The following is a 15,648-nucleotide window of genomic DNA, read 5'->3' as shown; positions in this document are numbered from 1 at the left end:
CGTGCACTAGGCTCGTAGGATGGAGAAATACGATGTACTTGAGGTGGTCGGCGAGGGGACCTACGGAATCGTCTTCAAGTGCCGAGATAGGCGAACCAATCGAATCGTGGCGGTGAAGCAGTTCAAGAACTTTCATACGAACGCTTACGTTCGCATCGCGATGTTGCGTGAGCTACGCGTCGAGCAGATGCTCAAGGGCGAACCCAATGTGACTCAGCTACTGGAAACATTCAAGCAAAAGAACCGCCTTTACCTGGTCATGGAGTACATACCACGTAGCTTGCTAGACGTGCTGGAGAGGCGACCGCATGGCCTGCCCGAGGACTCGTTGGCGGTGCTTCTCTACACCATTCTCTTGGGTATCCGCTCCTGCCATCGGAACGGGATCATCCATCGTGATGTAAAGCCGGAAAACATTTTGGTGCGGGACGACGGCACGGCTTCCCTCTGTGACTTTGGGTTCTGCCGGCCACTTCCTCGGCAGCTTCAGCCGCAAACCATCCAACTCTCCACCCACTCCCGGGATACTGGCGCATTGGCTAAAGCGATAGCCGGGGACAGCAGCTTTGGGCGCGGCTCCTTCCCATCACCGAACCATCTGCCGCACATGCATGACAGCGCCTCTGCGTCATCAGGTAACTCGGCAATGCTCAGCGAGCTTGTCTTCGCTGATCATCAGACGATCATGACGAACTACGTAGCGACACGGTGGTACCGAAGCCCAGAGATGCTCCTGGGGATGCCTAGCTATACCTACGCCGTCGACATGTGGGCTGTGGGAGTCATCATGGCGGAGGCCATCGACGGCGAGCCGCTGCTGCCAGGCAAGACGGAGTTGGAGCAGCTCTCGCTCATCCAGACTCGCATCGGTGATTTCCCAGCGGCGTACGAGGCGGCGGTGCGGAAGCGGAACGGTGGCATCCTGCGCCTGCGCTCATTGAATCCGCTCGCAGTGCCGCCGCCGCCGATGCGCACCAAGTCCATGCAGCAAAAGTCACGGCAAACGAGCGACCCGATTGGTGGTGCGCAAGAGAGCACAGAAACGAAGCAGAGCACAAACCGCTATTTGGCGCACCGCTACGGAGGGCGAATCGCGAAGGCTGGCATGAACCTGCTCCATCGGCTTCTGCGCATCGACGCAGCGGAGCGCATCACTGTTGAGGAGGCACTAGAGCACCCCTTTTTTGACGAAGTTCGAAAGCGGTTTCATGTAAGTGCAAGCGGGACTCATACAGCTGGTAACAGCGACGGCGCGTGCAATGCGGCAGCAGCGATGCCAGTGGCCACCAAGGAGACGACAAGATCGACGGCGCCCCAAACGGCGACCTCGCCGTGCTCAGAGCCTTCTTCTTCCCCTCCTGCCACTGCTGCTGTTTACTTGGTATCGGATGGGGCTGGTAGCGGCGGGTTGTGTGGCCCTATACCTGAGGTGCCACCGCTGATGCAAGTGCCGTTCTCTCTTATAGACAACCGTAGTGCTGAGGCAGGTGAAAGCGGTAGTGGACCGCTGCCGAGGCCATGTGGCGCGGTGCGCTCGCTTCGGGCAGGGGACGTGATTTGGAATGGGTCTGACTCTCCTGCATCGCCCGCTAACTCGGCGAGTCTTTCGCTGTGCACTGCCTCGGGTAACTCAGCTGGAACTGTGCCACCGAATGACGTGATGGCGAAGGAAGGGCCTGTTTCTTTTCCGCAGTTGCCGAGCGTGCTGGCTCCACTCGATATGGAGTGGCCAAATGTGAACGAGGCAGGAGGTGAGGTCACCGCTGCTGCAGCGGGGAATGGGGCCGCAGTGGTCAGCCACCTACCGCCACCGCGACCGGTTTCGCCGGCGGACTGCAGCAACGGCGGCCAGGCCGTATGGCGTCGGCAGGCAGTCAGCGAAGGTGCGAATGACCTGGCCGTTGAGCACGACTCGCCCGCGCAAAGTAAGAGCGGCAGCTCTAACTCCTTCTTCCGGCCCTGGAGGAGCCGCCACAGCCAACGAGATGCAGGGTTATTTCGACACCGGCCATTGAGTGTTGAAAACAGCGCGTACGCCACGGCCCTGACGCAAGCTGACATCCCATCAATGAACGCACCGGCGGAAGAAACCGGTGCTTCTCATGACGCGGTGCCCGCCATGGCGGTGAATGACATGGGCACCTCTGCGCCTTTCTCTTCGCTGCGGCATGGACGAGCGAAGAAGAGCAGCGCACCGGTGATAGGGTGCCGGGCAGCATCGCGCAAAAGCGCCAGGGCGACAGGATCGTGTGCCCACTCCCTCTCTTCCCTCCTAGCGCAGTTGTACCCATTGAAGCCCACTCCTATGAACCGGTCAAAGCTACTGGTGCAGTCCCTGGCGCCAGCTGCAGGACAGTCCGTCGCCCAATACCATCGAAGCTACTCTGCGCGAGAGGACGGTACGAGAAAGCCGCGGTGCCCCGGTGGAAAGATGAGCGTGCCCCGCATCCAGGTTAGCAGAAACGCAGGTGAAAGAGCTGCACCCGAATCGGAGGGCACAGACACACCTGACAGCAGCTCGAGGACGTCCAACGCGCCACGAAGCTCGTGCAGCACTATCGGCCGAAGCGGAGGTCTGCCATCCGTGACGGAAAGCCAGGGCTCCGGTTCTGGCAAGTGCCGCATTGGAAAGGTGATGCGTAGCGCTCCAGCTATCTCATCAGGTGCGAATGAGACCGCTGTAGCCGTCTCTTCTCGTTCGGCTGCAGAGAGAGTAGCAGAGGTGCAGGTGCAGCGGCGGCAGAGCATCCCCGGCTCGCGTCCATCTCCGCAGCCGTCCCGTCCCACCCGAACAACAACTGACGGCGCCCATGCCGCCAATGGCAGCTTTCACAGGCCACAGGTGCCAACAGCCCCTTTCCTCGGAGGCGCTCCAGAAGCACTCGCGTCGCTTTCAGCGAGCAAAAGGTGCGCCGTCACCCGGGCCGACAAAGTCTTCTCACGCCGTGCCTCTCTGCGATTGCCACCTGAGGTGCGCCCCCTCCCCGCCAGCGAACGCGTGACGTTTTCGAAAGAGAACGAAAGCCTCGGCTTCGCTATGGCCAAGCCCAGCGTTGTGGAAGTGCTGTCACCCGTCGCAGCTGCCTCTACATCTCCGCAACCAGCGCGCGGTGAAAGTAACCCTTGCGAAGAACCTCACGCCAGCCGCACGAGAATGGCACCGAGCTCCGCCATTGCCCCTGCCGAGCAAGCGGCGCCAGCGTCTCAGCCATCCGAATCGGTGAGCTGTGAGGTGCGACCAGACGGGGAGCGTGGCGAAGGCGACTTCGATCCGTCTCGATGGCTGGCAGGCACGCGAGCGGAGTGGCCAGAGAGTCAGGGCACGTGCACCTCGCCTGCGAGGCGGTGCCCTTTCGCTCCTGGCACACCCTCAGAGTTAGGCGAACGCACCCCTGGCAGCGAGGTAGAGGACTGTGAACCGCAGCAACGCCTTCAGCAATTCCCCCCGCACCCTGGTGGCAGTCCCACCGGGCGCCCCGCTCGCATGGATGTGCGCTCTCTGAAAAGGACAGCGAGCCCCGACAGCACAAACGCTGCCGCCTGCGGCAGCAGCCGCGCCGCGCCGAGCCTTATTTTCCGGTCCTTCCGCGCCGCCTCGTCGCCCTTGAAGCGGGCCGCTGCCCACCCCTCTTCACGTTGCAGCCGCGGAGAAGGTACGGCCCTCCAGCTGGGGGTGAGCGAGCGCGATGCCGGCCTCTCCGAGAGTGCGTGCGGGCAGTTCACAACCCTTTCTGAGCCTCTGGCCTCGGCCGGTGCGTGCCGCCTCGCTCCAGCGCTGCTGCGCCATCAGCATCTCACCGCCGCTGCGGGCGCGTGCTCGCCGCCGAGGCCGACCTCCCGCGGACCGGATGTCGTGCTCGGCAGCAGTGCCTTTTCCTCGCACTCGCCTCACGTTGTGAAGAAGTCTACATGGTCCCCGAGGCTGTCGCCACGCTCGCATCGACTCGTCGGCTTTGCGGGGCGGCGCGCTTCGGTGCATCCTCCAATCGTGCCGCTGTTGGGCGCGCGGCCACAGCGCCGCGTCTCCAGCCCCCCTATGGCGCTCTCTGTGAGCGAGGAGCTCTTTGCGGACGCAGCGGCTGGCTGCCCAGGGGGTGGCGGCCGCGGACACGGCAATGCAGTCCCGCTTCGCCCCGCTGCTGCCCCTATCACGCCCGACAATTTGGAAACGGTAGTGCTGATGGAGACGCCGCCGGCGAACCGGTCCACCGACCAGCAGCGCCCGCGACAGGTGCCCAGCAGTGGCAGCTGGTCTCCGGCCCTCAGCAGTACCACAGCTGCCATGTCCGATCGAATGAAAGCCAGCTCTACTTCCTCGCGTGGCCTTGGCCAAGCGGGCGGCGGCTCGCCAGCTCCCGTGGAAGAAGAGGGCCTTTCGCCAACGGCGGACGTAGTGCACATCACCGCAAGTGTTACGAATCGCAGCGCCGCTCCCGATTTGCTTCCCGCCGTTCTGACACTCGATGAGGATGATGCCATGAACGTCTCCAACACTCCACCGTTGTCAAGGCGGCGCTCGCTGGATACACGCGGCGCAGCGAATAGAACGCCCTGGCCATCGCAGGAGAGGCCCGGGCACTCGCTGGCACCCCCGCAGCCGCTTCTTGGAGGAGCGAGCGTGCCGAGCGCGCAGCAACTGCACGCCGGCGGAGGTCGCAGGAAGAGTCGCTTGGTGCTGTAGGCCGCGCCACACTGGCAGCTGCGAGAGGGAGGCTATCGCTCTTCGGCGCAGGCGACGGCGGAATCACTCTCCCATTGAATGCAAGCGTCGGCGTCTCGGTGCGGGTGCACTCGCGCTCCTTCGCCTTCGTTTGAGTCGGTGCGCGTGGTCGATTTCACGCTTCCGCCCATCTTTTCTGTGAACTGTAGCTGCGCCACTGCGCCATATGGCAATGGTGTGCACCGGCTTGCTTGCCCCTCTCCCCCCTTTTTCTGCCGGTGCCTGCGTGTGTCATTTCTCTCTCCATCTCTGCGCGTATCTCGGCATCGCCTTCTCTTCTGTTCTCACCACCTCTCCTCCTGTGGCGTCCATTCCTCTCCCCCCATCCTACCCCCGACACACACACATACATGTGGCGCACGGACATCGCACGCTGCCGAAGAAACAAATAGTAATAAAGAACACACAGAAAGGGATCCATAGGGACTGCTGTAGTGACCTGCAGCACCGCCGGCACATGCACCTCAATCTGTGCTCATGCGTGTATGCGTCGTTGGGGCCGCGAAGGGAGGGAGGGGGAGGGAAGAAAAGAGGCGTAGAGGAGGAGCCGGGGGCCACTTGCGCAGAAGAGCTGCAAGTGGCGCTTCACTCCGTTTCGAGGAAGGGTGAGAGGTGTGCTGAGCGCTCACATGCCCCCCTCTCCCCTCTCTCGTTCTCTTCGCGAGGTGAAAGGGGAGCAACGCGATGCCACTCGTCCGAAAAAAAAAGAAGGGTATGGAAAAGGGCTGAGGGCGTGGCGATCTTGGCGCGCCGTGCGCCTGCCGAAGCGGTTGCTCGCGCCGATCCCGGTGGTGTGCCGTCGGCTCAGGCGTGGAGCGAGGGCAAAACGTGTGGATGCTTCCAGCCGTTTTCTCCATGTATGCCTGGGGCTTAAGGTAACGGTGACCTCGACCGAGGTGGATGAGCCCAGCGATTATTTCCGCTCCTCCCGAACTAGTGCAGCGCCTAGCGGAGTCCTATGCGCATCCGTGGATTCTCTTCACTTCGCTCTACCACCCTCTCGCCCCAACCTTCTTCCTTGCTTCTCTTCCTGTCGCCGTGAACCGCCTATCCCGCCTCTGGCGGCGCGCGTGTGTGTCCTTCGTTGCGAAGACGACACAAATACAAAGACTCGCACAAACGCACGCACGATCACCGCCTCGACCCTGCTGCCGCCGTCCGTGAGCCTCCACGTCCTGCCTTGTTGGAGTCCCTTTATACATATACGCGTGTTTGCCCCCTTTCCACTGCCTGCATGTGTTTTTTTCCTTCTTTGCGTTAGTGTTTAGGTTAGCATCTTCCTCCTATCCTGCCAAACGATTGTCCGCCCCCGTTTCACCTTTCTGCCTGTCCTTTCTCTCTCTCTCAGCAGTGAGACGTGAACTGCAGGGGGTGTCTGCGTCGAGCATACACATACATACACACACATACATACGTTTCTATTCGCGCTTGTCTTTCTGCCTTTTTCCGTCACTTTCGTTGTTTCTTTTGTGCGCTCTTCTCTTCGTCTTTTTTCGCTGTGCTTTCTCAAGTCAATACGTTCCCATCGCCAGAGGGTGGTGCACGCACGCACGCGCACAGACAGAGACGCCGACATACACGCAGGCGAGCTATCGCGCTCCCACACCCCCTTTCTCTGCGGCGCGCGAGCCGCTGCATCTCATTCACCATTCTGTTGACGTTTCGCCCGGTGGTGACGCTCTCGGCGCCACATTTTCGAGCTCGTAGTGCTGTCTTATCTTGGTGCTCGGCATACCTCTCCCCGGTACCTCTCACAAAGGCACACACGCATACACACACTCTCTGGCGCCCTGGCGTTTTGTCGATGTTCGGCATGGCGTTGAAGGCCACCCTAGCCGCGGTGTTGGTGTGCGTCGTCATCGGCGTTGGGGCAGCCCCAGCGCAGCCGAGCCTGCTGTACGCAGAGGAGCGCCGCTGCGGATTCGACCTGCTGCATGAGCGCACGAGGGGCACTCGGGTGCTGGGCACGAGCCGTGCGGGGTCGGTTTCCGGGAACCGTACGTTTGCCGTCGCTGCAGCGGAGCCCTGGCAGCCCATTCGCATTGCCGTTTTCACAGATGACATCACTGACAGCCGCCGCCACTGCACCCGTGCGGGAGAGGTTCGCCCCACATTCGATGGCACCACGACCGTCTGCACCTCCGATGACGTTCTCACGAAAGGAAAAAGGTGGGCGCTGTTGGAATTTCTCATCCCCTCCGCCATTGAGCTGCACACGGAGCGGCTGAGCGTGCAGCGGCAGAGTGGCAACCTCATCGTCGACCCGTCCATCCAGAGAGATACGATCTGCGGCCAGTTCAGCATACCCGCTTCCCACATGACGACGGGTGTACCGAACGCCGACTTCGTTTTGTACATGTCTGCTGCGCCAACAGAGGGTAGCGTCGCTGCCTGGGCGCTTGAGTGCCAGGCCTTCCAGAACGGCCGCCCGTCCGTGGGCGTCGCGAACGTTTCGCCCAAGTACTTGGCATCTACACCGGATACTGTACGCATCGTCACGCACGAGTTGCTGCACGCACTCGGCTTCGGCATCGAAACCTTTACGCGTCGACGCATGGTGTCCCACTTTCAACTTCGCGGCAAGGATATGCTTGTCGGCATTACCTCGGCGAATGTGTTGGCCCGGGCGAGGCAGCAGTTCGGCTGCGACACGCAGGCATTCATGGAGTTGGAGGACAGAGGCGGCGCAGGCACCGCCTTCTCTCATTGGAAGCGCCGCGACGCCAAGGACGAGCTTATGGCGGGCATCAGCGGCGCCGGCATCTACTCGGCGCTCAGCATCGCCGTGATGGAGGACACAGGCTACTACAAGGGCAACTATTCCAATGCAGAGCCGATGGCGTACGGCAAGAATGCGGGGTGCGAGCTGACCTCGAAGAAATGCGTGATTGATGGCGTTTCGCAGTTCCCTCAAATGTTCTGCAATTCCTCCCGAAAGAGTTTCTCATGCGCTTCTGATCGCTTTGGCATTGGGGACTGTGACCTGACCACCTACGCGTCAGACATGCCATCTGCGTTTCGGTACTTCACGGACCCGAGGTTGGGTGGCTCCGACCCGCTGATGGACTTCTGCCCGTTTGTGCGGACGTACGGTAATGCGAACTGCACTGTCAACACGAACCTGCTGGAGGGCAGCGTGTTCGGCGTCGCGGCGCGGTGCCTCGACACACCGAGCGGCTTTTCTATGGGTGGCTCGAAGTTCTTGCAAGCTGGCATCTGTGCCGAGGTCGAGTGCAACCGCTCTACATACGGCGTCAGGGTGGCCGGTGCCTCGAAATTTACGGCCTGCACGCCTGGCAGAAAGCTCGATCTCTCATCGGTGAGCTCGTCTTTCTCTGAGGGGTCTTTCATATGCCCCTCGTACGAATCTGTTTGTGGCATGAAGATTGATGCAGCGCTTTACGAAAAATACGAAGCGATCATCGCTGACAGCAGCATGGCTGGTGTGCGTGCGAGTGTGATGGCAGTGGTGGCGATACTTTTGATTGTGCTGCTCATGGCCTGATCGTCCTCGTTGTCCTGCGCGTGTGAGGACGCGGATGCCTGCGGTTGTGCCTCTGCGTGCGACATCTATGCCGTCACTCTCTCCATACGTTCTTGCGGATCTGCGCTCCACCACATCATGCGCTGAACGATGGAAATGGGCGTGCATGGCAGTGGGTAACCATATATACATTTATACATATACATTCATACTAATGGTCTCCTCTCCCCCTCTCTTTCACTCGTTGCTCTCTTTGTACACGTGCTTTCCATTTTTCTTTTTGTTGTTGGGGAGGAGGGGAGGTTCGGTGCTGACGCTCTGACTCGAGGGGCATTCGTGTGTGTGTGTGTGTAAAAGCGCTCCTGGGCGCCCTCACGGTTACCCTTCCTTTCGCCGCGCGCATCTGTCTCCCTCCTCTTCCCATCTCTGCCCTGCACGTGCCTCATACGCGTCGACCGTCATTTTCTCTTTTTCATTTTTCTCCTTTCCCTTTTTCTCCTCCTTTCGCTTGACTGAACTGTGCAAAAGGCGGCAGAGAGAGAGAGACAAACTTGGCTTCAGCGTCGCGTCTGCTTCCTCTCTTTTCCTGTCCAGGGAGGGTTTATTAGCTTAGCGTGCTGTGAGGAGGGTGTGACTCTGCTATGCACGCAAGCACAGGTGTAAAACCACGTGTGAGTACTGGGACTGAGGCGCCCTCCTTCTATAGCGCTTAGCGGAGCCCGTATCATAGGGCGGGGTGGAACGCGGCAGGGTGTGGAAGCAAAAATTCAGGTTTTCTCGTTCTGTTCTGTGCGCCTCTCATTTTTCTTTCGGAGTTCCTGTTCGTCGGTGCGAAGCGAAAGAGTGTGTAGAGTTGATAATGGGATGTGCTCAGCCCGTTATCTGCCGACTTCGAGCAGCCCGAAGCACTGCACAGAGGCAACGGGTTCGTGGCAGCAGCTGTCGCGCGCGAGAAGAGCCACGATGGTGAGACTCCATTGCTGCACGGGACGAACCTCGCTCAGCTGGGCGCAGCCACTTCACGGTGCGTTGGAGTTGGTTAACGGCGGGGGATTGGCATAACTAACGTGGAGCTCCTATCTCATGGTGGCTGCGGCGCCTCCGGCGCTGTCATACGCCCACGCCCTGACGAGAGTCTGTTGTGCCGATTCTCTCTTCACGAGCTCCTGATAAGGCCCTTGGTGCGGTGTGCCTCGGAAGACTTGCGGACTCTCCGACGGTCGACGCGCGCTACGCTTTACGTCATGATCGTGCATTCGTTGCCTCGGCTGTGCACACCGCACTCGTGTTGCACGGGCCCCTCCTGCTGGGTGTCCGTCTTTCACTCTCCATTTCCCTTCCCTCTTTATATTTCCTCCAGAACACGCGATTCGCTCGCTGTGCATCGGTTCCCGTCTGCATGCGGGCCTCTCTCCGCGTGGTGCATCGACTAACTTTCGGGGTTGGGCCGACAGAATAGGGTGGAATACACCTGCTGTGGCAGGCCTGCGGCAACGTCTCCACTGTCGCGGCCTATGCGGGCAAGCCGTCCAGACACGTCCTATATGTCATGAACCGAGGTACGGTGGGGGAAGGAAACGAGTGCTCCAGAGAAGAACCGCCGCCCTGGCAGAGGCCCCCGAATGCCTAAATGCGGACATCATGCGCACGCGCCCTCCGGCATAGCTGATGTGATACATCGCACCAAAACAAGGCACTCTAAATGCGACTCGCATGCCTAGTGGAGGAAGCAGGGGCGCAGATATGCGTACCGATCATCCCGATGTGCACGTGTGGGACGCATGCGGTCTCTCCTGCATGTGGCGGGGTGGGCAGGCTGCGCGCAGATGCCGGAGGCATGACTAGCACATTCCGTTTCACACTGTCAAGCCCCTCCATAAGCCTTCGTAAAGAGCCAACACACCGTCTTGTGGAATGCCGCAACTCGGGGGGAGGCGTGAGATGCAGGTCGAAAGCTGTGCTTCCGAGGGCCTTGGCGTGAGGCTAGCGAGCTTTGTCCCTGAGCTGATTCGGCCTGCACAGAGACCACCCGCTGGTGCCCGCATTATAGACGTCGCAGGCTGCGCGCTTTCGCAGGACCTGGTGGCGCGGCTCGCTTGGATGAGGGGCCGCGTAGCCCGCTAGGTGTGACTGGAATCGACCGCTGACATTGTTTTCTTGGTAGACGAAGGGAGACCAGCAGTGCAGCAAAGGGAGGCGGAGGTGTGCATGTCGGCGCCTCCGTGCCGGCTCTCTTGGCGTAAGGGTGACGTGAAGGTGAGGGCGTACGCTAACTCCCTAGGGATGTCACTAGAGCGCCGGCGGAAGCGCAGCAATTCATGGGCTATGCGCATGCATCTACTCCACGCATGAGTAGATCAGTTTGAGGTACACTCTGCCTGCTGATGCGAGCGGTCTGCAGTAAAAACTAGCGTTTATGCTCTCCTAAATGAAGTGTAAGATCCCCTTTTTTAGTCTCTCCGCAGGGGTGGGGATGTTTCCGGAAAGGAAACGTGCCTGCGCTGGTGCAACCGTGCGGCGCGGCCGGGCACTCACGTTGGGCATGTGAAGCGCTCGTTGGCTTACTCATTCCATGCACTAAGTGTCGCCCGCCCATGCTGTCTCACTGCCCACTTGCATGCGGCTCTCTCACCTCCATCTACGCCCTCTTTCTCTGTTGCTGGCACCGCTGATTGTGCACCCGCGGCGGCGAAAGTCCGTCAAAGTGAAGCTGAATTCTTCGCCTTTTTTAATTATTTTTGCGCTCTCGCGCCTATCCTCAACAGCACGTGTGCTTCGCTAGCCGTCATCTATATTTTCTCCTTGGCAGTACACAGCAAAGCAGCAAACGTTCTTAAACGCGGGCTCACGTTTAGTCACACAGCCGCGGTAAGTGCGGCTCCTGTCGCGCAACCCCAGCCTCGCATCTATCCCGACAAAGAGAGAGAAGCCGGCTGGGCTATCGAATCCCTTCTTCCAGTGAGCTGTTTTCCACCGGTGTGGGTGGGTGGGAATTTCTCCGCTCTCAGTGCGCCGCTCCATACTTGGACGCTCCTGTGTCGATGTTTGTATTTCACGTTGTTGCACTGCTGTCTTTTCACCCCTTCGCTTCCTCTTGGACACTCACTTCATGGGCTTTTAGTGCTTCTAACCGTTTAAAAGCTACGCCTTCTTCCCTTCCTCCCCCCTCTCTGGTGCAGTTGCTCGGCCCCCCATGACGCAAGATCGGAATGGCCAATTAGAAGAGCTGCGGCGGCAGTTCCCGTCTACATCAGTAGTGACGGAAAGCGCGCAGGAGACTGTGCTAAAGGTGGACGATGTGGTGCGTATCAGCCCGACAACTGAATATTCCCTCTCTTTGTATGTCACACTGCCGTCGTCGTTTCCAAAGACCGCGCCGCGGGCGACGATGCCGTACTGCTGCCACAACGTGCCCATAACCCCTCCTAACACCAACCCCTCCGAGGCGGTGGCGTACCAGTGGACCGGCGCCGCTTCCACCTTGGTCGAGGCTGTCCGTAATGCGTTTCAGAACGCGGCAGATTGCTGGGGTCCTGTTGAGCCTCCCAGCATGCACGGCATTACGCTACAGCTGAGTGGAGAGACGAACCGGCTGCTACAGGATCTTGTGACGAACCCAAATTGCCTCGACGCGTACTGCTACCAGCTTCCCATCATTAAGCTGATGCGGGAGGCAAGTAGGCAGACAATCAATGAAATCGAGCGAGTCGCAAACGAGAACACGAAACTGCGAGACGAGGTGGAGACGCTGGAGGCCAAGGTGAAGGACCTGCAGCAGTGTCTTGGAGAGGAGTTATCGCACTTGCAACAACTGGGGCAGAATCGCCTCCTCGCGTCCGTAGGCACCCCTGAGGCCCTCATCAAGACTCTGGAGGACGACGTTCGCAAGATGAATGGCGACTGTATGGCCGTTGGTAAGCGTGCCCTGGACGCTTACAAGTCAGATAAGGATGGCTTTCAGGATTTATTGAAACAGTACAAAGCGCGGTCGAAGGAGATGCATATGCTGGACTTGAAGCGCATCTCATATCGGGCGCAGTGCGCCGCGAACTGACTGGGAATTGTGTGCAATGGAACGCCAGAGCGCGAGGTAGGGGCGGCGCTGCCACCACTCTCGGCAAAAAAAAACGGCAGCCACTCGCTCTCGTTCTTTTCACTCCTCTGTTTCCCTTTCGCCTACCCCCTGCTCGTGCTCGCTCTCAGCTTGTGTGCCTGTCGTCGAGTGAATGTCCTCTGTTGTGTTGCGCTTGCATTCGTGTGCGCTCGCCCTCTCGCTTCGCTTCATCGCAGCCCCTTGTCCCAAAGGGGGCGTCGGCCGCGGTATCCGAATCCGACGCCAACGCTCTTTCTCTCCCTTCCCTCGCGGGAAAGTGCGGGGGTGACTCTCTTCCGCTGCGCTTCATTTTCTGCCCTCTTGGCACACACACACACACGTGAGGCCTCCCTTTGACGTCACACTTCTGTTGCTGAGTGAGGCCGAGCAAACCCCCCGGGAAAGGCGGCGGCCCTTTGCGAGTCAGGATGGACATGCGCCGCCATGGTGCCCCTCCTACTTTCCGCGCCTACGTCGTGATCGTCGTGTAGCCGAAGGGGGAGCGGGTGTGCGGCGGACTTCTATTTTCACATGTGTGCCCCGCGCGATGACACCTGCGTCAACCGCTCATATATTTCGTGCTCTTAGCACCCTCTCTCAGCATCACGAGCAACATGTTCCTCTTTACCCTTCTACTGACCCCTCCCCTGCCTACCCCTCTCTATGCCTACGTATGGGTGTCAGTGCAATGAGGCGGCCACCCACAACTCAAAGTAGAAACCGGCGACAAAAAGAGGGGAAGGCGGTCTCCCGAGAAGTGCCGCTGCACTGGCATCTCCCCTTTCCTCACCGTTCCCCGGTCGTGCGCGTCTGCTGTTTGGTATGAAGGCGCATAGCTCTTTTTGCGTTGGTGACTTGGAGGTTCGGGAGCTCATTCGATTTGAGCAGCAGCAGCAGCGGTAGCAGCTCATCTTCATCCCTGCCTGCGCCATCTGCGTTGCCTTACGCAGGCGAGAGGAAGGGGGTAAGTCCCGTCGGCGAAAGCAGGAGCATGCCGGCAGGTAACCTAGCCTGCGTCCTCGACCGATCCGCGCACACCACTAACGGAACCACGGCAGTCACGTACAAGACAGCATCACTTCGCCATTTTTTAGTACTGTGTGCGCGCGTTCAACTGTGGATGTGTAATGCGATGCACGCGCCCGAGCGCGCGACCACTCGAGGGCGCAGACCCCCAGAAGCGAATGGGCGCTTCGAAGGGACGCCGCTTCCCACTTTTTTCCCTATGATTATTCCGCCGTCGCTCTGCACGTTCCTCGGCTTCGATGGTCTCTCGCATGGGCAGGCACATGTGCCTGTACGTGTATCCACGTCCCTGCCCCTCTGGAGTGCTTTCCCTATCTCTCTCGTTCGCATGTTCGCTGCTCATCGCGTCGCCACATCGTGAGTCTTTTTGGTGAACGAACGATGCCTTTTTCTGGAGCTTGTCTAACCCCCAGCGGCCTTCTTCTTGACAAACCTCAGTCGCGTCGTACTCCTTTCCCACTTGTATGTCTCTAACCCCCTGTGGTGTATAGTGATCTATTCTTTTTTTTTTCAATAGGCCTTTGCTCGCTCGCTTGCCTGTTCACACGTGCGCTACTATTCCCTACGGACCTCTCCTCCCTCCACGTTTTTACTTTTAGCCCTGCGCCCAATGGTTCACCGAAGCCGTTCCGCCTCTTGCCGCCTCTTTTTTTCTGCCCCCCCCTCCCCCCTTCGGCCTCTAACCCGTTTCGCATTCGTTGTTTCCCGAGCTGCGAACCTCACAGGCTCTCGACGCGTGAGGTAGAAGGGCGCAAGCGTAGGAGTAGGAGGGCAGACGACAGGGCAGTCACAGAGGCCAATACAGACAAACGGACGTGCGCGGTGGGAACGCGAAGGCGGCAAACGCCAAAGGGGAGAACTCCGCATCGGTGCATTGGCGTGTACGCGTTTTGTGCTGTGCGCCTTCCTCTTCGTGAGGCTCACACCTCCCTTCAGAAAGAGGGGGCATAGAAGGCAGCCAACAATGCTGTTGCGCTGTGAGGCTGCACGAGCGGGTACGGGCGGGGAACGTGAGGGGGAGTACAGTATGCCCTGCCGCACGTTTCCGTCGCCGTCGTTTTCTTAGCAGCCGTCTCAAGCCATGTTCAGGCCGCCTGGCCATTGTCATGGAGCAGTCGCGCCCTTATTCTTTGCGCCGGCAGCTCCCCCTCTCAACCCGCCCACCCCCACCCCATACCTCACAAACTCCTCAAGCCTGCCTCCCGCTCCCCCCCACCTATCAGCTCCCGCGTTTTTGTGTCTCCGTGTGCTTCCTCCATCTGATTGTGTGGTGTTGTCTGTGTGTGCTTTAGCGTTCGACATCCTTCCCCTCTCCAGACCTGCACACGCATATCGACGGCCTCGGCGGCTTTGCATTGGCCTTGGCTCTGTTTTCACCCGTGGCGTCGGAGCCCATTGCTCATTTATGCGTTGCACCCGCATGTTCGCTGCACGGTGCCTTGCCTTCCACACGTGCTTCACACATCCCTATCAAAGAGCCGCAGCTGCGAAGGAGAAGGGGCGATACGCTGGCTGGTAGACACCCTGGAAGGCCTCATCTGTGTCCTGGCGCAGCCGTCCAACGTTGTGTCGGCGCGATGTCTGCTTTGGCGACGGCGTCCTCCTCATCCTCAGAGAGTGGGACCCCCCGAGTGGCGGCGGGTGCGCTCTGCATGAAGTGCCATCAGAACGCCATCGAATACGAGACCAACTCTTGCCATCACCCATGTTTCTGCAAGTCGTGCGCCATGAAGTGTGCATCAGGCGGTAAGTGCAAGACTTGTGGCCAGCTCTATGCTGGCTTGACGCGTGTGAGGCAGCAGCCTCGCTGAATGCGCCTGTGTGCGGAGTGCTTTATGTGTGCGTGTGCGTGCATGTGCGCTTGTCCCCGTGTTCCTCTCGCATATCCTTTTTTTTCTTTCCTCTGCCACTTTTCTGTGGTGGCTGCATTCCTCCCTTTGGCCTCTTCGCTGCCTGAAGGTTGACGCTGACGCGCGGGGATGCGCGTAGCGTGCGTATGAGTGCAGTGCCTCCTCCCCACCACCTCAACGCGCTTCGGAAGTGTGTGCGAGCGCGTTGGAAGAACCACTGCAACGGTGGCAGCAACGAAGAAAAAAGCGGCACCCGCTATTTCCCTGCGCTTCTCTCATGCGGCAAGACACGCTCAGCTCCTCACCGATGGATGCCTGATGGGCTTGCTATCGTTTCCTCTATCTGCCAGCTGGCGCACCTGCCTTTCACACCCGCATCACGTCATTGTATGCAGCGTCTACCCATTTTCACCCTCATATGACCGCTTTCTTCTCCGTTGGGATCTCATCCCCTGCTGCATCGCGCACGGACCAC

The 15,648-nt window shown here is 59.6% G+C and overlaps 4 protein-coding genes across 4 annotated transcripts; all 4 read left to right on the top strand.

Moving 5' to 3' along the window:
• Positions 1-19: 19 nt before the first annotated feature.
• On the top strand, positions 20-4,681 carry LSCM1_03072 (uncharacterized protein; the record flags this gene model as incomplete). The annotated part of the gene is made up of 1 exon (XM_067320624.1): positions 20-4,681. One exon carries the CDS (start codon positions 20-22, stop codon positions 4,679-4,681), a length of 4,662 nt encoding a protein of 1,553 aa, XP_067177234.1.
• A 1,852-nt stretch (positions 4,682-6,533) lies between these two features.
• On the top strand, positions 6,534-8,225 carry LSCM1_03071 (uncharacterized protein; the record flags this gene model as incomplete). The annotated part of the gene is made up of 1 exon (XM_067320623.1): positions 6,534-8,225. One exon carries the CDS (start codon positions 6,534-6,536, stop codon positions 8,223-8,225), a length of 1,692 nt encoding a protein of 563 aa, XP_067177233.1.
• Positions 8,226-11,397: 3,172 nt separating this feature from the next.
• On the top strand, positions 11,398-12,258 carry LSCM1_03070 (uncharacterized protein; the record flags this gene model as incomplete). The annotated part of the gene is made up of 1 exon (XM_067320622.1): positions 11,398-12,258. The coding sequence occupies one exon, from the start codon at positions 11,398-11,400 to the stop codon at positions 12,256-12,258; it is 861 nt and encodes a 286-aa protein (XP_067177232.1).
• Positions 12,259-14,900: 2,642 nt separating this feature from the next.
• On the top strand, positions 14,901-15,134 carry LSCM1_03069 (uncharacterized protein; the record flags this gene model as incomplete). The annotated part of the gene is made up of 1 exon (XM_067320621.1): positions 14,901-15,134. One exon carries the CDS (start codon positions 14,901-14,903, stop codon positions 15,132-15,134), a length of 234 nt encoding a protein of 77 aa, XP_067177231.1.
• Positions 15,135-15,648: the final 514 nt, after the last annotated feature.

This window comes from Leishmania martiniquensis, chromosome 28, assembly GCF_017916325.1.
Source record: "Leishmania martiniquensis isolate LSCM1 chromosome 28, whole genome shotgun sequence".
NCBI classification, from domain to species: Eukaryota; Euglenozoa; class Kinetoplastea; order Trypanosomatida; family Trypanosomatidae; genus Leishmania; species Leishmania martiniquensis.
The sequence above is the reverse complement of the archived record's forward strand: the minus strand, read 5'-3'. Positions and strand labels throughout refer to the sequence as shown.